The 24,899-nt window shown below is 35.3% G+C and overlaps 1 protein-coding gene across 2 annotated transcripts; it reads right to left on the bottom strand.

Moving 5' to 3' along the window:
• Positions 1-3,169: 3,169 nt before the first annotated feature.
• On the bottom strand, positions 3,170-24,595 carry LOC135693225 (NADPH-dependent diflavin oxidoreductase 1). Of its 2 annotated transcripts, none has more exons than XM_065211637.2 (16): positions 23,940-24,592; positions 20,382-20,459; positions 19,831-19,928; positions 19,110-19,208; positions 18,434-18,535; positions 17,506-17,600; positions 16,790-16,919; positions 15,808-15,929; positions 15,163-15,335; positions 14,339-14,386; positions 13,040-13,147; positions 11,195-11,399; positions 10,444-10,503; positions 7,439-7,557; positions 4,265-4,359; positions 3,170-3,556 (listed from the first exon to the last, which is right to left on the bottom strand). In XM_065211637.2, the coding sequence occupies exons 1-16, from the start codon at positions 24,078-24,080 to the stop codon at positions 3,412-3,414; spliced, it is 1,818 nt and encodes a 605-aa protein (XP_065067709.2). In that variant the 5' UTR covers positions 24,081-24,592; the 3' UTR covers positions 3,170-3,411. The 2 variants fall into 2 exon arrangements, 1 of the variants encoding a protein (XP_065067709.2); XR_010516949.2 differs by having other exon boundaries at positions 3,418-3,556; positions 7,439-7,532; positions 23,940-24,595.
• Between the last annotated feature and the right edge of the window lie 304 nt (positions 24,596-24,899).

The raw sequence follows: 24,899 nt of genomic DNA, 5'->3' as shown, positions 1-24,899 counted from the left end.
AAGAACCAGATTATGTTTTAACAATGCATCGTAACTAAGTATTCACCCCCGATCTCTTGTAATTGGCTTGATTTCTTAATTAGTTTAAATCTCATTGAGAGAATGTACTCTAATTTCGAGGTCCTCAAACTTCGTGAAGGTATACCTGTGTCTGCAGAACAATATAAATTTGGGTTGGGCAGCCTATGCTACCGATTCAAGAAAAACATTCACCATAGCAACTACAACAGATTTCCGCTCAAATTTATGGGGACGTCAAGTGATCGACTGAAAGCTTTCTTCTGATGTAACACAGATACGTGGCCTCGTTTATCGAATGAAATGGCAGTAGACGAGCTAGCATTCGTCCTTCGCACGATTGCGACTGACTTTACGTATGGCAGCGATGGTAACAAGCGTCAATTTCAGCTTCACGTGGCAGCAAGCTGTTTTGTCGCGATGGTCCTTGCTTGTTTCCTGTCGTTTTACTACATGGATTTCACACTGGCATTCTTGATAATTGCAATATGGATATTTTGCTGAGTTAAATGGACGAAATAATGATTGCAAAGGAAGTCAGCATAATACAAAGAAACATCAAAAGCCCAAACTTTAAGCCTTAAAAGCTGAAGACAATTTTACACTTGATTGGGGCTTTGCTACAACCGGAACTACAATACCACGACGTGAAATTGAACCTAGTTTTTGTCAAAAAGCAGACCTTCTTATCTCATTTTTCCCAGTTACATTTTGGGAGCAGTCCTGGTCAACTTAATCAGTTCATTTCGTATATTTTAAAATTCCAGGTCAACTAGGATATACCATGCTACACAAATGACGCCATGCGTAAACATCATGTTACCAACTTTTTCAAAAGCAAACTCTGAACCCCAAACACTTTTTGAGAAATGGTTCTTGGAATTTTGACAACGATGTCTGTGCTATTTTGGTATCGTTTTATGGGCACAAGATGTGTTATCTCTTACAACCAATGCAAGGTCACGAGTTTTGTTTACATGGCAAAAGAACCTGTTGTACTTTTTGTTCAGCTCTGTCTACATGTAAACAATACCTTTGTATCCTGTAATATGCACTCAAGATACCTGCCCAAATTCCCAATTTATGAATTTATATCTAAATCAGATTTTTTCTGTAATTAATAGGAAGCATCAGTGATCTCGTTTTTAACCGCAAAAATATGTCAGCAAACTGGCACAATTATAAGATTGTGACTTTATTTATTTTTAGTTCCCTATACATAAAGCATTGCAATTTAACTTGGATCTTTTCGTTTTGCTAATTTACCCTCTGTAATCACCAGTAACATATTCTTTAGTTTTTACCAAAATAGAGCAAAATTTAACATAAAAAGTCTCATATAAATCACTAAAAACGAAAAACCAGCAATTATGGACTGAAGCCAGAAAACAAATTGTTTAAGATAGTTCCAAACTATATTTTGGTATACAATAGCTGATTTTAATGGCAGCTTGTGATTATGCCAGCAAGAACTAATTTTATGCTAGGTTTGTTTTAAAAAAGAATTTTGATATTTTCAACTTATGTGAGGATTAGGTAAATATAACCAAACAAAACTAGAAAACATGATGCAGTACTTTAATTTAAATTGCAACCCTGAGTTGATTACATATTTTCAATTTATTTTGCATTCATCTTCAAATAAACAATGCCAACAACCTATTGGCTGCTAGCAAAGGCCCCTTGTAGATTCAAAAAAATTCCAAGAAATTATTATTTTGCTGTAATTAATTTAGTGGGTCTAAATAAACGAATTCTATGTTATATTTTTATATCATTAAAATAATAAAGATAAGGAGAGCCTTAAAGATAATTAGAATGAGAAATTAATTTCAATAATCATTGATATTTTTTATCTAATAATTGTCTTTTTTATTCATGCCTTGAAAAGAAGTTGCATAACATGCTAGACAACAAGTGCTTTGACTTAAAGTGCAATATCCTTATGGATGAAAATTCTAGCAGTATATATACAGTTATGTGTTTTTTGTCTGCATAAGAAAGCAAGGAAGACATATTTTAAGACAAGAAAGAATTTTGCGAAAATATTTTCAGTTAATCTGTCTCTCGAACCATATTTAGGAAGGTGCCAATTGGCACTTCATCAATTTCATATTTGTCTGAAGATTTAAGGGAAATAAAATACCACCTATGCCTTTGTTCCTATACAGTGGCAGACTGGCCCACCGCACCGTTGCCGGTAGCTCCCCTTTAGAATCTGGCAAAAGGGCCCCATCTCTGTAGGAAAAGGGACCCATTTTAGAAATTTGAGGCTTTTTGATACCCCATTACTAGTGATAAACGCCATGGATTACATCAAAATTGAGGTTGAATATAGCATTATTGCATGTGGTTGTAAAAAATATTGGGTCAAAATTAAAAAATGTATGACTTATGTAGGTTATGTAAGGTAATTAGAGATTTGAAATTTTTAATATGATGGAATTTTCTAGAATTTTGATTTTTTATAAACCCAGGTTCAGTTTACATCCACAACATTAGTTGTAGACTTCACTCAAAATTATGCCTGTTGTGAGGGTTGAAGCTAGCAACAAAGTAAGGAGTTGTGATTCAGTAGTTAACTTTAAAACAAACTCCTCTGATTAACTATTTGTTTTACTCAAGTCATGGCATTAAGATAATGCAATACGAAAAATCTAGTTAACCGAATAATCTAGTTCTTTTCTTGCGCTTGACTGCTAATGAAAAATTGACATAAAAAGATGACAAGAGTTAGCCAAATTGCACATAATGGATGAATAAACTTTGAGTCGCAAGTGGTTCTCATGAAAGAAGTTAAAGTTTTTGCAAAAAGGCGACTATCTGCAAGCTGACCCCAACTGTTACCAGGGATGCCGGAACGACCAAGGGGCAAGGGGGCGGGCTTAATTAAAAGGGCATTTGAAAAAATTAATTTTCAGCTACCAATAATTCTCTCGTAACAGTCATTTTGTTCCGATCTTCTGTTAGTATTTTAAAAATCGGCCAACTTTTGGCATAAGAAATTTCTCGACAAGTTTTGAGAAATTTGGTCATAAACAAGACACTACAGTCAGGATTTCATATGAATTTCATGGATTTCCTACAAACGGCCGGCATAAAGGGCACTTCTATGAAAATGGCACTCTAGCCACCTTGTCCCTCTTATCAAAAGGCAAAGGGGGTGGTGGCCCCCACCCCTTTCTCAGGCGTCCCTGACTGTTACCATAGAATATCTGATAATGATAAAAAAGCAGTCACCTCGCAACTGGGTACAACAAGCTTGATGCTACGCTTAAGCAATCCATTAATTTAAGTAAATTCAATCCCTTGGTTTAAGAAATATCTGTAGTGTTTTGTTGATATTTTCAGAGCTTTGGCTTTCTTGGCGCTAAACTTACACTATAGTTAAGGCTATGACCATGTCTCACATTGCAAATACCTCCTAGCATCTAACTTTTTGAAGTACATTTCAGCTTCTTCAGTGGACATGCATCCCTCGTTTCTGATTATATCCTTTAAACTATTCATAACTGCAGTTGGCATATCCTTTGCGTTCCTATAGATATAAAAATATAAACTACAATATGAAAAAAAACTATTTACTGCCATGCTCTTTGCTGTTTAGGCAGAGCTGTTAATGATTTGGTGTATAGAATGGTATGGAGCTAGGCTAACTCCTGTGCTTTATAAGATCACGCAACTGTATGCTACAATGTATTATGCGATTAAGTTAAACAATTTGCAATTATTAGATGATGCAAAAATCTTGCTCTATAGGAGCAATGATGATATCACGAAGCAGGTTGATGCAGAAAACTGAAAGAAGATTGACAAAAGGATTGACTTTGGCAATGACAACATTGATTTTGCTGAATACTTAGGAGAGTTTCTGTAAATGTGACCAAGATCACTCAAAAGAATAAATAAGCTGGAAAGAGAAGAAAAATAATGGGTTCTTGATGTCCTTTGAAGAACAAATGGTTTTGAGAGAGAGAGAGAGAGAGAGAGAGAGAGAGAGAGAGAGAGAGAGAGAGAGAGAGAGAGAGAGAGAGAGAGAGAGAGAGAGACCAAAGACCAAAGAAATCACAAAACGAACAGAAAAAGGACTAGAAGTTTCAACATCCATGATCAGTTGAAGGCAATGATTTCCTATCACAAGGCATGCCTTGCACCACCTGGCAAAACAAACATTTAAAAATAAGTGGGTTCATAAAAATTTAAATATTTATTTTGCATGTCTGGAAATTGAAAGTTCAAAACCTACCCTGCAATGTAAAAGAATCCTTGTTGCGACTGAATGATGTTCCAAATTAAGGTAGCATTTTCTTTTATTCTCTGTTGGACATATATCTTTTGTTCCTGCATAACAAAATCACAAATATAAACATAAGTGATATAGAAAAACAATCATTGATCTTTTGATTGTTCAAAAATTTAAATGACACTAAAAAAGCAAACATTTTGAAGGGTTTCGTTTGACTCTTCGGATTATGAATTTTAGAACTTAGATGGGACCCAGTTATGGGCTGAGTTAGGCCAATCAGAAACCTGAGCACAACTGCAAATTTTTTCCAATCAGTGCAGCTTGCCCATTGAAATGTTACTAGTGGAGACCTGAGGTGAAAACGAACTACTTTTGTATACCCTGTTCTTGTTTTTATGTGAATATATTCTAAAACTGCTAAATATAACAGAGACTTGGCTCTACCAATAATCCAAATCGCATCCAAAACCAAAACCAAATCAAATAATCCTGATGGCAAAATCGCATGTTCGTTGTTGTTTTTTGTTTGCAAGACCGAATAGGCTTGGGGACAGTTTATCTAATGTGGTAAGGGACATGCCATTTCATTCTTCTCTAAATCTTTGCATTGTGTGTTCAGAACACAGTGTTCTACGCAGCCAGAATCACGCTGTCACATAAATTCATAAATAATAAAACTCTTTTGGGCGGTTGGAACAAACGGCATAGCAAAGACAAGAGGGGCAGACGTTCCGCCCCCCCCCTAAAAATGGTAAAAATGTCCTTGAAAAATGGTGTTTAAAAGGGTTTGGACCCCCAATTTTCCCTTGCTTTACATGCTTCTGGTTGGATAGTAATCCTTGTGAATGGAGGGAAGCGCTCTCCTTCTGCTGTATATAATACACAGACTGACATCAAAAAAATATTTTGTTGAATCTGTTTAATCTGACATTCAAATCGCAAGGAAAAAGTACCGATCCATGGTATCCAAAACGATGGTTCTCAACATTGTCACAGTGCCTAATTAAGAATTCCTTGGTGTAACAAAAGGGGAAAAAAATTTAAATCGTTCTCACAAATGACATATACTTGCCATTTGTGAATATTTGTCCTGCTAAAATTAAGTGTATATCAAATATTACGATAAGGAAGACAAATTGCTTGTCTGGACTAATTCAGCTTATGCAATTTCATATGTCTAAAGATGGTTTCTAGTTTACATAACTTTGCCAACAAACTGCCACCTTTAACCTACTTTCCTCCAGAGGTACCTCCTTGTCAGGAACGTAGAGCCTGCACGCAGGCTACCTCCAGTCGTGCTCTCAGTTTTAATGGTTATGAAACGAAGTTGAGGAACCTCAAGAGGCTCTTTGTCGAAAATGTTTTAAAATGGCTTGGAAAAAAGCAAACATTCTGAGAGACAACACCAAAGCTTTCGTTTAACACTCTCAAAGTATTTGTTTCTACCGGCATAAAAATCTTTAATAAGCACTCTGAATCGATTGCAACTTTTTATTGATCGTTATAATATACATATTTTTTCTTTGTATTTCCTAATATTTGAAATCGTGGTCCTGGACGCAGGATTGCGAGGGGCGCCTACGAAAAATGGACATACCGAATTAAAGCCCCGAAATGTCCCTCATGGGTTTCTGGCTGATGAGTTGCTTTTTTATCACTTTCTGCTCATTTTCAAGCTAATTGATCAAAACATACAAGGGGCACACATAACCATCCATCATTTTGGATCTTACACTTTTATTCACACAATGGCTTTTTAGTTTTTACCTTCTATGCCTATAGAAACCTAGCATTCAAAAGTAATTGTTTAAAACACTGAGAAGCTTGTGCTTATCAAGCAGTGTTCTGGTCCTTCATCTCGATGTGACCACACCTCGTAATTCCCACGCTGTGACTCTCCTTACTCTGGATAAAAGGATTGAGTTTTAATTTTTCAAAAGCTAATTTTTAAATTCTGTACCACAAAAAGATTGTCTAAAGTTATGTCAGTGCATGCAAAAACTTGACATTTGTGTACTAGACAGTCAAACAAAATGCTATTTTAATGTTATGTGTAATTTGCAGCGAGATGACAGTCAATATTGAAATACTCTAGCACGTACATTTACCACATATTGGAATAAACATTCCAAGCTTGGTACTGTCAGGTACAACAATTAAGTAAATGTTGATACTAAGCAATATTATATGGCAAGAAATCAATAAGCTGGAAACAGTCGGTTTTTCAAAGCAAGACTGTGAAGGAATGCGAACCCACACAAGACATACAAGCTTACCGTTTTATTACAAATGATTTCGCGGGAATTTAAATTAATACTCAAGGTGACATTAAAGGCAATGTGTCCACATTGTTCTCAGAATCTCTTTTCATGGCCACCATATGCAACGTTGGTTTAATGCACAAATAACCAATCAGAATGAAGAACCGTAACCAATCAGAATGAAGAACCACAATAGCGTACTCTCCCTGGGCGAGGTGCTGTGAATTTTGTTTTGGAGTGGAATATTTCGAAGAAATAAAGATTGTCACCCACAAAACTAATGTCGGGTGCTAAAATGTCGGAGGAAGACCCTCTTTTAAGGCGAGGCTTTCAAGGTAGAATTAACCAATCACGGAGGGGACACACTGCCTTTAAGTGGCTGCTTCAAACTGTTTCTGCAGAAGTAGAGCGCATAACTTTCTATAACAAACTTAGTATCATCCAGTTTAAGCAACTTAGAACCGTCCTGTGCTTAACACTTAAAGCATAAATTTTGTTTGACAGACAGTATGACAAAGGACGATAAAATAATTGTTGAGGATGACGAGGATGTTTCGTGATTGATAAATGTGTTTAGTTGAAAGCTATGATACTGTTTCATTTTGTAGCTAGCTCTTACAACACATTTTCTTTATATGCTAAATGTTAATGAGCAAAACATTCAATTAACAAACAGGTAAAAGCCTTTCTCTGACTTTTCTTTAGCGCAAAAAAATTCAAATGGTGAAAACTTAGGATCACAAAATATTTCAGACGGTAAAATTTGGCCATGCACCTACTTTCTGAGAATATTAGCGTCTGAAATATTTGGCTCTTAATGTATCTACAGTCAATGGCAAATAAATTTCATATCAGAGGACCCAAAACGGTGATCTGATGCATTCAGTACAAAACTGATATAACTGCAGCTCACCTGATCTTGAGAAAATGCCGTAAAAAGTTGCAAATACCCAGACTCTTGAAACTCTTTCCACTGTCCTTCAAAGAAGAAATCCTTTTCTTTGTTTCTGGAGCCAAAGAAAAGAACATTACCTAATGAAAAACAATAATTGCAATAAAGTAATCAGGTGAAAAGTATAATTACTCATCAACGCATTTTTACACAAATTCATGCATTGCAATGACAGTACTATGAAAGGTGAAAGGCATTCGTTTTTTAAGCACGCAATTTTCTTCTCGAGTCTCGAAATCGGTGAAATCTAAGAATTATCTAGAATAAATACCTGGCTCAAATTTCATTGCAAATATACCTTTGTACCTAAGTGAGTAATTTGAATAAACAAGACAACAGTAACTTTGACGCAAACATTTCGAAGTACACTCATCATCGCCAAGTTCGTATCGTGCTAGAATGTTCCATTTTCGGAAATATTTCACGTTGAAGAATAAAAAATTAGTAAATATAACAAGAGCACATTTTGTTCTAGACCAATCAGCGAGTTTGTTTACAAAATGTCATTGGCCAATCACCTGCCTCCATTTCGAGCTTGATTTTTCAATATTTCAAACCAAAACATAGTTGCTGTGGAGAAAAACCTACCCCTATACTTTTACCCGGGAAAAAAATTTACGTTTTTCTACGAAGAAGATTTTTTTAACTTACTTTCTAGAGTAATTTTTTGGTACGAATCTAGGAGCCCTAAGCAGGAACACAAACGGTTGGTAAAATATCTGCAGTGAAACATTACCTATTTTCTACCTGGGCCCTACTGCCAAAAATGCCCACCCCCTAATTTATTTCTTATGAAGTTTTCGTTAATCAAACAAGGAATTTTTTTTAAGATTTAAGTTACCTGATATTTTGCACAAATAAATCACCCAGCCATCACCTGGGAATATTGTATTTTCCAAACAAAACTAGGCTTTATGATTGCCTTTTCCTTCCTCTACACCACCGCACGGGATGCCTAGGCCCTTTCTGAACCTCCATCGATTTTGACCCACGACAGGAATGCCCTTTCTCGTAAAAGGAATATTCTTTAGATTTAAGCTATCAAGCACTTTTTGAAATATGGCTCTTTGCCCTAAGCTGGAAAAACTTAAAATTTTGGAAAAAGCACATTGAGCTATATTTACTGTACACTAGGTGAGCCAAACTTTGTACTGTACACAACAAACCGGCAGTTCTGCCGCAAAATGTTTTTAACTAACCTAATTAAAAAAGCTGTGACCAGTTGCAAGAGTTCTTAACTGTTTAGATGGGGAATAATGAACGATCTATATAGGTAGAGTAACAAATATATGAAAGTTTTCTATTTACAAACATCAACAATTGCAAAAGCACGGAAATTGGGCTATGATGACAGGTGTGCACTGTGCCTAGAAGTACCTCTGTATTTGCCTCTTTATAATGTATTTGACGAATAGATAGTTCAAAGGCCGAAGAAACCCACAGAAAAAGTTTGAGTAAATTTAGGAAAAAGTCCTCCCTAAAATATGGCTATGACAGTTGTGAACAATTTTTTCTAACAACAGATTTGCAAGTTCAAATCTGTAAGTTGTAAATCCGAAACTTTCCGGATACGTTCGGATTGGAGGGGATTGGATTTAGAATATGGCTTGCAATAAAATTTAAGGTCAATATGATCATAAAACCTTTTAGCAAGTCTCATCAAGGTTTCAAGGCTTCAAGACTTTCCAAAAAGTGGGTCTTTGTTACTTTTTAAAAAGTTGATTTTTCTCAGATATCAAATTTGAACTATTGCCAATATTTTGGCCTTTAATGGTTTCGAACTATAGACTGATGGCTTCACAAAAGTGGTTTGAATTTCATCAACTATGATGCTCAGAAAGGAGGTTCAGAAAGGGCCTAGGCATCCCGTGCGGTAGTGTAGAGGAAGGAAAAGGCAATCATAAAGCCTAGTTTTGTTTGGAAAATACAATATTCCCAGGTGATGGCTGGGTGATTTATTTGTGCAAAATATCAGGTAACTTAAATCTTAAAAAAAATTCCTTGTTTGATTAACGAAAACTTCATAAGAAATAAATTAGGGGGTGGGCATTTTTGGCAGTAGGGCCCAGGTAGAAAATAGGTAATGTTTCACTGCAGATATTTTACCAACCGTTTGTGTTCCTGCTTAGGGCTCCTAGATTCGTATCAAAAAATTACTTTAGAAAGTAAGTTTAAAAAATCTTCTTCGTAGAAAAACGTAAATTTTTTTCCCGGGTAAAAGTATAGGGGTATGTTTTTCTCCACAGCAACTGTGTTTTGGTTTGAAATATTGAAAAATCAAGCTCGAAATGGAGGCAGGTGATTGGCTAATGACATTTTGTAAACAAACTCGCTGATTGGTCTAGAACAAAATGTGCTCTTGTTAGTAAATATATATACGTGCTTTATTCTCAATTCTTGCCAAATTTGTAGGGCTTACGAATGATTTAAGAAGAAATTTAGGCTCAGGATCACGAATTTGTAAGAACATTGAGTCTCAGCAAGAATTAAGGCATTCTTGAGAATTAATGAAAATAAGAAAAAAGTGTATACGGGGTGCCTGGGCTGGGCCTTAAAACTAACCGTTTAAAAGATTACTGCCACATTTCGTCAGGTTCATTGTTGGGCTGTTTCTCAAACAAATGGTGTGATAAGTCACATGACTTCATTACAATATGGTGCTTGTAGATAACGGTAATAAAATGAATACTGGATTCTTCCAGCTCCATAAAACCACAGATAAAAGTCAACAAATATCAAGCCTATCATTGTCGTCAAATCAAGAAATGTTGTGAAAATCAGAAAGACAACTTGGCTAGTTAGTCTTTAGTTTCTACCTTCTCCATGCTTTAATAGTGATTTAAATGTATAAAAATCACGTATATTGAATTTATTTTATTAAGTTTACAATGACAAAGAAACAAAGGTCAACAAATAAACGGTCTAAAAGAATGACGTTGTAATGATGCAAATTTTACATTAGTTACCTTTGATTTTTTGCGATACCCTGTCCTCTAGGAACGCTCGGAAGGGTGCTACTCCAGTACCTAAGAGAGAAATTTTTATCGAATTCATATCATTTTCGCAACATCTAAGGCAGAAATTTTAAAACAGACACCAAAATTAAATGCTTTAAGTCTATGGCTTTTATTTCTGGAACGTTTGAAAAAACCCAAAACGTTTTTTGCCTCGCTTATGGTATCTTCCTTTTGCTTCCGGCAAACAACAACTTGCGCCCTTGCTTGCAGCAATGGGAGTAGCCACAATTATTAGTGATGCAACTAGCTAAAAAATTAGCTGAAACAATTAGCTAAAAAAATTTCAAAAATAACTTGCTTGAAAAATATTATGGTTTTGCTTCACATTAGCTTTTTGAACAAGTATTGAACAAATTTTGTCGATGATTGTTAGAGAAATAATGAAAACGCCTGAACACTGTTACCTGATATGCGTCGAATATAACCGAAAATCTTTTTGAATGAATAGCTTTCATTAAAATACTGAATTTTTTATTTATTGAATGACTATGATCTTTAAACAGACATTTCAAAGTTTCAATAAATGACTTATCAAAGGACAAGGTAAAAATATGTGCAGCTTTGAACCTAAATTAACTAGTCATAAGTAACAGACATGCACCGGGGGGGGGGGGGCTAATTGTAGTACCAGTATCCCCTTCATGCCTTACAGTCGAGGAAATAATTCAAGTGCAATCTGCACATGAAATTAAATAGCTACCTGGGCCAACCATGATAATTGGTGTTGCTGGGCTCTTTGGCATTGTAATGGTGCCTTTTGCCACCCACAGTCGTATACGCTTTGCTTTCATGTCCTTTTCGCTAAACGAGGCTAACCAATTTGAACAAACCCCAAAACGAGGCCGATGAAGATTGGTCTTGTACTTGACAACTGCCATTAATATCTGTATTTTATCTGGATGTGCCTGCAAGGGAGATGTGCCGTCAGTAATTGGTTATCGGTTAAAAGTACAGTTCTAGAGATTTTTGCAGTGTCAAAATACTGACCGGCCAACGCAGCCTTTTGGCAAACACAGTTCTTGCTTTGCTACCGTATCATTTTATTGACACAAATTACAGCACCTTGTTTCCAAGGCCGTTTGTCAGTTTAGAGAGTTACTTCGTGCAGTTTATTTAACTTGCAACTTCATAAAAATCCATGCCAAACCCATATCCATACTTTGATGCATTTGCAAAAAGTGGAATAAATTAGTTCGACATAGCTAATTACGACGAAAGTTTAAGTATAATTGTTTATATGTTATATTTTACATATTTCACATAAACTTAAGTAGAATTTTGCCTTTGTTGAAGATTTTTTTACATATGAAGCAAACTTATCGCTTGTGTCAGTTTATTCGATATATTCAAAGTCTTCTGTTCTATTCTGCATAATTTTTTGCACGGAAGCCTGCTAATCCAGAAGATAAAAATCTTTATATATACCTAGGGCAAGACCGTATCCTTATTATGGCCGATCATGTCATATAAGTCACCATGTTGTTATTTAAAACGTCGACATTTCAACCAAACAGGTTCATACTCTATCTAATAGCTCACGTGATTGGGATTTTCAAAGGTTCTGTCCAGACATAGGCAATTACTAAAGATAAATGCCTTTAGACACTAAATTATTTAAAGGATCAAATCAAATTTTAAATAACACAAGCTCAGCCTTGTAAACCACCTTCCATCAACAAAGTTTTCTAATCTAAGCATTAGGGTGTGGGCTTTCTTTCAACAATCAAGCTCAGTGCGAAAAAGCAGTAAACCAACAATAAATTTTTGTCATGTTTACTATTTCTGCAGTATAACCGTGCTTTGTATGCCGATAGTCTTAATGAACTACATAAATCGTATATCGCGAACATCTGCCTTAATTCGAATTTAGTAATTGAATGCGGTATAAGACTGAGGTCGCAAACGTGTGCCAAATTAATCCTTTTATCACATGTGCCGAAACTGTAAGTAATTAAATATTTCTATGTTTCTGGGCAAAAGATTTCAGACAATGATAACAAGTAAGGAAATTAGGTTATTCAGCATCTTCAAAAATAAGTCTATTGTGATTGGTTTATTCAGTATTGAAGGTAGCCAATCTAAATGCAGGGCTTTGAAAATGTGGCTGCCACCTGTTATATTAAAAAACCAAATACATTATTGGAAGTTTTGTCTTGGTGAGAATGGATTGCAAGAAAACAAGAACTTGAAAACTTTCCTTTAAATACCAAGCTTAAAGGCACTGTCAGTCAGCCGTTCAGATTTAACAATAGGTTTGGCAGCACGTTTATGATCGAGAAACATTATGAATTTGGTACATTGTGTTGTCCAACCATAGTTGATATGGTTCAACCAAAGGGAAATTTAAATGGCCAGCGAAATGCGTTGTGACATAGTTTCCCTAATCTCCATCGATAACTTACATAACACCCTTATTGCACCGTCAATTTGAAAGTGATGAATCAAATATAAATCATACAATGATCACTACACGATCAATAAATGTGATTATCACAGCGAAATGTATTCTATACAAGCCACTAAAGTAAAGTGTCTAAAAACATACCCGCTGAGCGGACGCGATAGAAAACGATCGAGGCTTTATTGCTGGGATCAGGTCTATTAAGTATTCAATTGGAATGCTTGCTGCAGCGTGTGGAAAATCTTGAAATACCTGTAAAAAACGGACCAAGGAATGGTAAAACTGAGAAGAGGTTAGTAAAAAAGCAGCTGACTAGAAAAATAATATACATATACACATAATTGATGTATTTGTTGGCAAATTAACAAACCGCGGATTCAACAGTAAAAGAAGTATATGAAAATTCACGAAAAATTTTTCCACCAGCAAATAAAAGCTTTTGCTACTTGTCTTCAATTCACTACCAAAAATCTATTTACTAGAGAAGATTTCTTAAAATTGTCAATAGCATCTTAGTCCTACCCCCAATAAATCCACCTTTTATATAATTTTCAGAACTTCAGTGAATAAAACATGGTTCCTATTAGAGTAGCAACACGGCATTTCACTGACTATTGACAAGGATTGTGCCTGTTTAAAGGAAGACTAGGTCTGTATTCTAAGGAAGTAAAGGGTTCTGTTGGCTAGCAAGTAAACAGTTCTGCTTGCTAGGATGTGAATGGTTCTGCTGGCTAGGAAGATTCAACTTCTGTAAATTACATTTCGAAGAAAAATGTACAATGTCTTGAGATATGGGTTTCCGTGGCCGTTCTTTTCTAAATCTAACAGCACAAACACTTTTAGTATCCACTGAAAGCAAGACAGTCGAAGTCAACAAAATGTTGAACAGGTGCGCTACTTTGTTCTAATGAATCAAGTATCCCTGTCGCGCCACGAATAGATTAATATTCAATGCTGTTTCATTGACTTGGCCGGCCCTCAAGAGTCATATAGCATTTATGGCTGCTAACTACTGCAAAGAGTCGGTGAATAATTCATTATATAGAAAAAAGAATTAAAAGATACTAGACAGTTGTGAGACAGTGACGATTTTGCGAGTGCAAAATAAGAAAGTCATCTCTTCAAATCCACAAGGTTTTCAACACAAGGTCATTTCAAGATAGACGATTAGCACAAGGGGGCTACTTCAAACGTAGATGTAAGCTAGAAAGGGCCTATTTGGGGGTCAGACAAAGAGAAGCTATGATAATCAGGCAGTGCCTAGTCTTTCATCTCAATGTGATCACACCACGTGATTCAGATCCCGAAAGTTTGGTGATGGCAGTGACTCGAACTTAAGACTGAATAGCTTTGTAGTCTGTAACCCTGATTCTCACTCACAAGTTTTTTTGTTAGTTAGTAAATCTTTCGAACATGAGGAAAATGTAGATACGGTTATCTCACCTCGAAATAGTTCCGTTTGGATCTGTAGCAGTAGCTGTACAACTCTTCCTTTAAACAACAAATAAAAAATTGCAAGAGAAAACAATCAGATTTAGATGATTATTAAATGAAGCATGGATGTAAATACATACAGAAAGGCCATACGTTTATTGCAACAACCTATTGCAGCAAAAATAAGAAATAGATTTTGATATCCAGTAAGATGATTCCAGTTGTTTGATATAATTATGCCTTTCAGTATTATGATACACATAGATGTGGCTGATACATATAAATGATACTAAAACGTAAAGGAAATGCAGAGTAAAAGAAAAGATTTAATCAAGATACTAAAATGTAGAAAAAGTAGCACTTAATCATTGCAAAGCTTGCGGCTGGGAAACAACAAGGTGATCGATCACAAAGAGCTCGCTCCTGGAGGAAAACGCTTTTTCTTGCAACTTTGAGTTCATAGATGCGTGTTTTGCATACGTTTTGTAATTTCACTGTTACAAGAAAGTTTATCGAAAATTCAAATTCTTTTTCTCTGCTGAGGTGAAAAAAGGAGAAAAAGTGCATATCCATTTACCCTGGGTACCAGAGCAACATTAAATCCATGCAGAGAAGTACAGAAGCGTCGAGCAGAGAAGAAGGGACATGGATTTCTCTCCACTCCTATCTTCTATTTACACGCTCCAATTCATGTGGCTGTGTCACCCAGGGTAATATCCATTATACTTTATATTTGCTTTTGGATTTCTTGTGCAACTCTGACGCGTGCATTTCGAATACCCACAATAAATTTTGTACAGCCTTTTCTACGAATTTTTAGTCAAATTATTTACCTGACCTTCGGCTGACGCAAACTCTAATAACTTCTCCTTTTCCATTTCCGATGGCGTGAAAAACGACAACAACTCGAAGAAATAGCGCTTGGGCACTCCTTGCACATCTAAATGGGTTTTCACCAACCTTTTTATAGTGAGGGGCCTTTCCAAGACAGCTGGAACTGGATTCTCTAGAAGAGGATATAAGCATTTCTTTAAATTATGCTGAAATAGTGAAATTTTTATATATATAAGGTGATTAAATGATGCAATGCCTGGGGATGCTAGATGCCCTGGCTTTGTTACACAGGATTTGATGGTAAAACGGTGCAGTGCCCCCCCCCCCCCCTCTTTTTTGTTCTACATCCATACTAGCCATATTAGCTCTTCATGCATAACCAGTAATAACCAGTATACAATGATCGAGGTCCCATCCAGCCCTAAGACCTACAGAGACATAGAGTGTATCGAGACACTTAGACGCATAAAACGGTATTGTGTGCGAATTTATAGCAGCTCATGTCACATATGTTGAACATCAATGTTTACGGAATATCCCTTAAACTGTAAAAAAAATACTCAGGCATGTTTAGAAAGGCAGACGTATGCTATATACTTCGATATGCATGAAAACGAGACAAAAAAAGTTTGTGCGTAGCTTACCAGCATCACTTGATGAGAATTTGAGAGTCTCGTTCTGGTTCAAACCCAGGAGCTGAGTAAACTCATCAACAACAGTATCTGAATTTTCTGGCTGAATTACGACAATGTCACCAGGAGAATAACTACAATCAAAACACAAGAGGCCTCGGCATAAACACTCGCATTTCGCTATTTTTAGAACAAACAGGAACTGCGACTCGGGATCATCATCTATCTTGAAGTTATACAATGGAAAATGCCCCATGTGTTTATTATATCTAATTTCTTTTCGTTTCAACTATTTGTAACTCACCACAGCAATCACTTCGATAGATTAGTGACAAATAAAGCTAGCATATGCATTTTTGCCTTACATAAATTATCACGATACTTTCTTATATTTTTGATATTTTTGATTCCACTAGACTTTCCCAAAGTCTATTTAGCTCGGAACAAAAATAGTAAGCAATAACGATATTTGTAAAAACAATTGTCATTTTACTCAAATAAATACAGCAAATATTGTATACATAAGCATTCTGATTGAGATGCCTGAATTTAACTAGTAGCAAACAAAGTATCAAAAAATACTTCTAAATATCGTTTGGCGATAAGGTTAAGGTATAAATTGAAACAAACTATAAGCAATAATTACACTATATAACATTAATTATTTCATTTGTATAATTACGTTCCATAAAATCACTTGCCGTTCTAATGAATGGTTCTTTGCCGTTTTGCGATATTCCATCTTGTCGATATCAAATATAATGCAATAATCTAGAGTCTGACGTACAGCCTATGGTAGCATTACTTTCTTGTGCTGATTTTAAATAAAATATATGTATTTATCGATTAAAAATTTAGAGCAGAATGTATTTTGGTCAAAGAGCATTAATTTTCTTTAGAACCAGGTAGTTTCTCCAAAATTCGCGCTTGTTTTTTGGGAAGTTTCTTAAAGGAAATTTTGCATTATAAGGTAAGGGATAAAATCATTATTTACCTTATACCTGAATCTTTGATGTCGAATTCAATTAATCTTACATCTTGCCAATGGTCTGTATCTGTCACTCTTTGATTTGACAACATCCTTGCTTCAAAAGGATTGTCTTTTGACCATACATTGACATGCTCTATGAATCAATAACGGTATGTATCACAGAAAATGAAAAAAAAAGAATAAAAACATGATTTTACAAACTTAATTTCAAGTAGCTACATTTTGCTGATTTTAATAGATTACGACAAATAAATATTCCGTGTGGGGAATCTGTGATTCAGTCACCACTTTATTTTGTACCTATAATGTTCTATGTTAATAATCGCCTTGTTTTCCTAGGAATAAATCGATCTAATATTGAAAGAAGTTCCTGTCTTAACTAAAAAGAGAAAGTTTAACAAAACGCTTCAAATAACCTAAACATTGCTCAATTTTGTTTGGTCGCTAGGTGGCACTCAATTCAAATACCTAGAAGACCAAGTACAGAAATGTGGGAAATGTCTTGACACAGTTTTGTACAATAGCAACGCACTACCAAATTGAAAGGTTGACAATGGACGCGGGATTCTACGTGCAAATTACAAACCTATTGCTAAATGCGCTTTACCTAAGTCTTGTGCTTTTCCAAAAAGTGGAGCCGGTATATTCTCTGTCATTCCTAATGAACAGTAGACATTTCATTTTTTAGAATAAAAAGGTTACCTAAAAATGTTACTTGCCTGTATCGCCAATTCTGTTTGAACTCGACGCACCATTGGAACAGACAGAGTCTCCTTCAGAAGGCAAAATCTCTACTTGGAATCGTGAAGGTGGTCTGTGTTTAAAATGCAACTCGTTTATTTAGATGCAATATTTGTATGCAAAGTGTAAAAAGATAAGGATTCGTAGAGCAACAATGCAAATGACGAGCTGCTAACTTGTTTTCTTAGCTTTCAATTACTAGAAGGAAAAGGACATAGGATGACTTTTTCCTTCATAGATAAGATATTGAAAAACTACAGCTTACCGTTCTGTCATAAATTGACAAAATCAGACATAGTTAAACTGGAAAACATTTTAAAATGGATTGAGAAGTTTAACGGAAATTAGCTACGCTGAAAAATATAATTACAGCCTGTTTCAAAATGTCCAACATCCAGGGGATTCAAATGTCCATCGTATTTCTCACAACTTTATCCCCGAAATTCTTAATTTCAACAACCCGCTAACAATGATAATCTATTAACATACTGATTCATTAATCATTTTGTAGATGATAAATAACCTTCTTGCAAGCTTTGTGTTGCATTTAGTGTCATTGTCCTTCATAGCAACCTACTGTCAATACAGTATATATATACAGACTTTTTGAGATAAACATAAAGAACTGACGTTTTCGGTTAAGGTTTTGTTCTGGAAATACTTCGGCTGTTATCAAGTTAAAAAATTTATCCATTAACAAAAATTTCCACCAATGAATTATCAACTCAACAATTCAGTACAAATGGAAGTTGGACTGTCAAATTGATGATAAAACGTTGCTTGGTTGTTAGGTAGGAACAATTTCTTCTAAAAAATGGCAATCTCATTCCTGACAATGTTTAAATTTATACAAAACACCTAACAGCATATTAAGTAGAGTGCTGCTAGAAAGAACATATTTAATACCTAATATTTGCTGGAATTACCTCTGTACCAGGAGGCAATGGATATAGTCTTAATACGCCCTCCCAGAGGTTTTTGAGCCACGGATCCACCACACCATCAATCCTGTAATTGACATAATATTGTTGACCAAAGGGGGTAGACATTTCAGTATAGAGCAGAACTGCTTTGTTTTTCTACTTCGAATTAGCCTCGTACATTCAAGAAATGTAGACGAAAAGTGGATATAATAAGAGAAAACATAGCTTTGCAGCTATTTTAGAAAAATGAAACTCCTTTTTTATGGGTCTGTCATAAAGAACTGTATAGGGAGCACATTACACTCATTTTAAGTTGCATGTTTAATATAATCATTATGTTGCAAACTGTAATACAACCATGCTTAATCCACACTCCAAATTTAAAGATTAATGATAAAGTAGAAAAATTATGCACAAATTGTGATATTTAGACATATATCAGAGAACTGAAAATGTATAAAAAGTGCTTTTATGGAACTAATTATTTGAAGACATATATCAGAGAAAGGAGAATGTATAAAAAGTGCTGTTAGGGAACTAATTATTTGAAATTTCTCAACCATTCAGTAGCTTCTAGCATACAAATAAAACATTAAACAATTTTATAAGAATATTTTCCGAGTTGCAAAATATTTTTAAATACAAAGATTTATCTATACCCAAGGTCATGTTGATCATCTGCATATCCAGGTTTCGTGACAGAAACTGCTCCTAGTTGCGTTAATCTCCTGAAGAGCTTCTTAGCAATGAAATTGAATCTAAACAATTGAAAACATTATTTTAAAAATAATGATCAAATAAATTTGCAAAATAACACTTGATATGATGTTCCCATGCCATTGGTGGTAAGCATTTGAAACATTGTTGAGTCTAGTGCCAATATTTGTGTGTATCAGTCAAGGCAAAGGCATGCTATCAAATAACATAATAAAAATGTGCTAAAATTTGCATAATATATTCTTTTGCACCATGATAGAATTGTACTGATATGCTATATTAAATTACAATTCATCTAACTTTGAATTTTAAATAGAATTCTTGAGCCTTTGCCGACAATTGCACTTTCTTCATATTAAGGAGATAGGAACCAAAAGAAACAAAGGAACTTTTTAAAAATTTCCTGTAACTTTCATCAACTCCTAAGAATTTGGAGGGTATCAAAAGAATAACACACAAAGTATCAGACTGAAAACTATATGATAAAATTGTGCTGCTAATTCAAAAACAAATATCATAGCAAGATAATACAAGGAAAACTCCATATAATGTTTCCTATTTTATCTTGAAAAAGTGTGTTCTGATTGAGGCTTCAAACCCAGCTAATCTAAATTTGGTAAAAATTCTAAGCTTCAAATTTTGAAAAGTTACCATGATTCATACTTTACATAGCTAGAATCTCCAAGACCAAGAACAGCAATGTTAACATTTTGAAGTGATGTTAAAGGTAGATCTTTTCGCAGCAAGAATCTCCACATTTTCTAAAAATGGTATGATGAATACATTCACTTTATTTAAGGTACAGTTCACTGATATGTTCACGATGTAGACCCAAAAACTATTTTTCTGGACAAAAAATAAAGTAGACAGATATTTTAGGCTTGCAAGTATCTTGAAGCAACATGACCGTCTTACATGACAATTGTTCAAGCTTTGTCTCTCAAAAAAATTTAACATCTTTTACTATCTTTAACCTCATGACAAATTTAATGATTTTTTAAAAATTCAATATCAGTGCGGCAGAAATGCTGCAATTCACCACCAAAAAAATGTTATGAGAAGCCTTAACAAGTATGCTTCTTCAAAATCTTTAAATTTGTAACCCTAACTTTGGAATCCCTATTCAAGATCAGGCACAAGCATTCACAGCACACAGGTAAGGTATTAAATGCTAAAAACAGTATGCTCTGTTTACTTAATTGGCAAAGCATTACCTTCATATTATCTGGAGGATCTCCTTGCCCACAAGTAGCAGCAACAAGAATTACCATCTGTTCATTAATCAGTTGTGTCTGTGATAAAATAAAATAAATATTAGCACTTACCAACCTCAATTTACAAGTTCTGAGGTTATTTTAAATGGAAACAATCTAATAGATGTAGCCAAATTTTCTTTCAGCTTTCAATCGTATGACCAAAATATTATATACAGCAGAGGTTATGACACAAGTTCAAAAGAAGAGGGCCAAGGGAAAATTTGAGACCCTTAACAAAACATTTTGTTAAAAGCTCCATTGTTTGGAAAAAAGTGAGGCTGGTCTCAGGTTGGTCATGGAGATTGCAGAAAAACTTTCCCATTCTTTCCAGTTGGGTCTAGGGTGCATTTAATAGCTTTCTTGAAAACATAAAATGTGGAATGTTGGAATGCTGGACTCTAAAACCTTCATAACTACATGCTAACAAGTACATTTGTACTTGACTTGGGTTGGGCATTCCAACATTCCAGCATAACAACATTCCAACATTCCATGTTTGTGTAAAAGTAAGGAAATTTTGAAAATGCAGCATGCTCATAAATATCCATGAGGTATCAGCCCTTTCACATCATTAACGTCTATCATATCAAGTCACAGCTTTGCATGCTTGCATGCTTCTCTACTGGCGAACCCACTAGCAGTGTTGCAATTTTTCGGATCTTTCTCTAAGATCTTGGGAAATCATTAGTGTGTTGGGGTTTTTCTTCAATGTTTTTATCAGATGTTTTTACCAGATGTTTTTACCTTGGCAAAAAAAATTTGGATCTTTTAAAATCCGTTTGAATCTGTTTTTGACTTTATATTGAATACACCTATTTAAAGAGTGGTTAAATTGTCAATAAAGTAGTGGACAGGACAGCAGGAACAAGGCTATTTTACAAAACAATTGGGGAATGCAGACTAACAATTTTATAATTTGTGCAGCCTTTTGTATCACACAATTTGAAATTTTTGAAATTTGTTGGATCTTTGAGTGCATATACAGCAGTTAACCCTACATTTTGCTGTATTTCGCGACGGACATATCAATCCACAAAACTCTGTTCACTTTTGGTAAAATTTCTTTAAAAATTAGGTCACTCTTAAATACCTCATATGCTTTCATTTGAAAAAGTGATACACTCTGTTGATTTTTTCTATGCTTATGCAGGGCCATCCGATGGGTCATCGTGGGGTTTTGAAGAGCCAAGGTGGCAAACATGAAAGACGAGGCCCCTATTGGTGGAACAATTCTATAGCAGATTTCCCTCTCTTTGAATCAAGAGCGTTATCGTTCTGTTTCCAAATGTTACCCTTGAAAATTTCATGCCTTTATGCAGAGTATTTGGTATGTGTTTGATTGCATTAAAGTGTCGCCAGAAAAGCTCTTCAAAATGATTACGATGACCTAGTATGGTGGACAAGACCAATGAAACACATCAAAATAAAAAACGCAAAACAATTTGTTGTTTTTTTGTCACCTTGTTAGTTTCAAGCGTTTTGATTAAAAAACAAACAAAGGATAACAAAAATAGGTGTGCGATTAAATGCACTCCTCGGTGTGGGGAGGCATGTACCAGCGCGTTCCAGTGCGATTGCATGCCTTTCCTGGGAAGGCCTGTGAAAGCAAACCAATGATAGAGATTCTTTCATGGCAGTAGGAATCCAGGATTCGGCACCAGAAAAACGGACAGATCTTAAGCCATATTGAGGAGAAACTATCATTCTAAAGACTGAAATAAACGGTCTTTTTTTACGTCCCTTTTCACCTAAAGGATGAAAAAAATGGATGACAGTAAGCTGTTTACACATATCCTTTAAAAGGGATCCCTTCTCCTTTTAGTTCTTTTCACGAGTAGGCCAACAAAGAAAATAGCTGCTGCCTGTTTACTAATGATACTTTTTGCCAAGCAACAAAAAAAGGTAAAATCAAAGCAGTTTGGGTGAAACCGTGGTTCCAGAGTGTGAAAACAGACAGTTCTTGGTTTTGCAACTTTGCTGAATGAGTTTCACTTGAAAGATTAGGACGAATATGAAAGGTTTTTTGAATGAGCCCTGAAATTTTAAACAAACTTCTCAGCCATGCACTGTTGATAAAGATTCTCTAGTCTATACCACCACGTATCAAGGTTGCAGCACTGTTTGATGCCCAACCAGACGTCATGACGTAACATAGAGACATTTAAGACAAAAGGTTTTAGCGCCTTGTCAAAAAGACAAAAGAAAAACCTATCCTCTTTTGCTGCAAAAGTTGAACACCTCCAACTTGCATAGGTGAAAGGAAAATTATGACTGATGGTCCTTTTTCCAAAATACACGATCAGTTTTTTCATCTTTTAGGTGAAGACGGACGTAAAAAAGGACAGTGTATGTCAGCCTTTAGAAAAGCCTTTCAAGTATCATGTAGATGAATAGACTTGATTGATTCAAAGTATGAGTATATTTTTGATAAAAAGATAAAGATCCAAGAAAAACCCCAACAAACTTAGGTTTTCCCAAGATCTTGGAGAAAGATCCAGAGTGGGTTCACCAACAGGGAAGCATGCAAGCATGCAAAGCCGTGACTTGATATGATAGATGTTAATGATGTGAAAGGGCTTATACCCCATGGATATTTATGAGCATGCTACATTTTCGAAATTTCCTTACTTTTACACAAACATGGAATGTTGGAATGTTGTAATGCTGGAATGTTGGAATGTGAATAGAAGAACCAAACGATAATGATAAGTTCTTGCATCAATGAACCCAAATCAAATACAAGTACTTGTTACTTGTACTTGTACTTGTTAGCATGTTGTTAGTTATAAAGGTTCCACATTTCAACATTCACATTCCAACATTCCACATTTCAATGTTTTCAAGATAGCTTACATTGAATTGCATATCCTGAAGATCTTCTGTGTGAAGTTATAATTGATGCCAAAAACCTTGGAGCAATGACGTCAATTTCCAAGTTCAATATCAATCACTCCCTCTCCCCTACAGAACAATGTTGGGTGGTCACCCACTAGGGAGTGGATGGTCACCCAGAGTAAAATCTACTGATGAAGTCAAACATAAGACAAATTTAGAGGCTTTTTCATCTACAGATACTGTATTTATTTCATTCTAAGCCTGGACTTATGTTTTGCTGCTGTTTATAATCAAGGGCAGCTTATGAACAAGATACAGTAGCTAGGCCATTAATGAATAGATACAGAAGGCCATTTTACCCACCATTAAAGATTTTGTCCAACCAACCCCAGAAATGTTGACGTAATGATTGGATATAAACCATAACAGTCACCTGGCTTATCCTTGGCACATCTTAGGCGTGATGTTTATATGGAATGCACCCTGGAATTGAGAGCCCCCAAATGTGCAAACCGGCTCATCACAGGTCTCCATTAATTACGATCCCTTTTTAGTGTTACTAGCATACTGAGAAATGCTTCCATGATGAATCAAAGCCTTTTTTGTGCTAGAAACCAGGAGCGTATACCTTTATGATGCTGTAAGTCTTGCCGTTTCAATATAATTAATTAGTATACCCACCATATCATACATATCCATGGCACAAACTTGACATAAAAAATGTCTTCGCTTCCCTTCCCTTCCAATCCTCTCAGCTACTTCTTCAGCCGTTCCAGTCTGAGACCCATATAAAATTGTCAGAGTCCTTTTGTTCCCCTGCATTTTCTGCACAACTCTCTAATTACATTCACCGCGTACCATTCAGCACCAGATTCATCCCCAGATTCATCCCCAGATTCATCCCCAGATTCGAAAACTTGCTTGTACTGCTCGAAATGTATCGAAATGACAATGATTAGCAAGAAAATATGTTATTTCCAGAGTTTCCTTTCTATTTCCACTCGATAAAAAATTTTTCTTGCCAATTTATTCTTGATGTTTTTAGCGGGCCTAGGCATGCGTATTTTCCATCCCAAGATTCATCCCCAGATTCGCGTTTTGTATAATATGGGTCTAAAAACAGCATGAGATGTGTCAAAACGACAATAATTCGAGAGAATATGTAGCAATATGCGGTTCTCCGTCAATTTCTACTAGATAAATCTCACTTTTCTACCACTTTGTTTCCAATGTTGCTTGTTGGCCTAGGCAGTACTTTTCATCCCCAGATTCGCGGCCACAGGGATACCAAACGACCACAGGGATACCATTGCCAATATTTTTCCATCCCCAGATAGGTATATCCCCAGATTCGCGTTTTGTAAAATATGGGTCTAAAAACAGCATGAGATGTGTCAAAATGACAATAATTTGAGAGAATGTGTAGCAATATTACGATTACGATGTTTGTACTAATGTATCTATTATAATTATATACAAAACGTAACAAAACTGGGAATTATATACAAAACTGATAAACGGATACCAATAATATTTAAAAAAAGAATTAAATCAAACATTATAATCGTATATATTTTCAATCGTAATATTGCTACACATTCTCTCGAATTATTGTCATTTTGACACATCTCATGCTGTTTT

Source organism: Rhopilema esculentum, chromosome 11, assembly GCF_057945365.1.
Source record: "Rhopilema esculentum isolate cy_ngs chromosome 11, ASM5794536v1, whole genome shotgun sequence".
NCBI classification, from domain to species: domain Eukaryota; kingdom Metazoa; phylum Cnidaria; class Scyphozoa; order Rhizostomeae; family Rhizostomatidae; genus Rhopilema; species Rhopilema esculentum.
The sequence above is the reverse complement of the archived record's forward strand: the minus strand, read 5'-3'. Positions and strand labels throughout refer to the sequence as shown.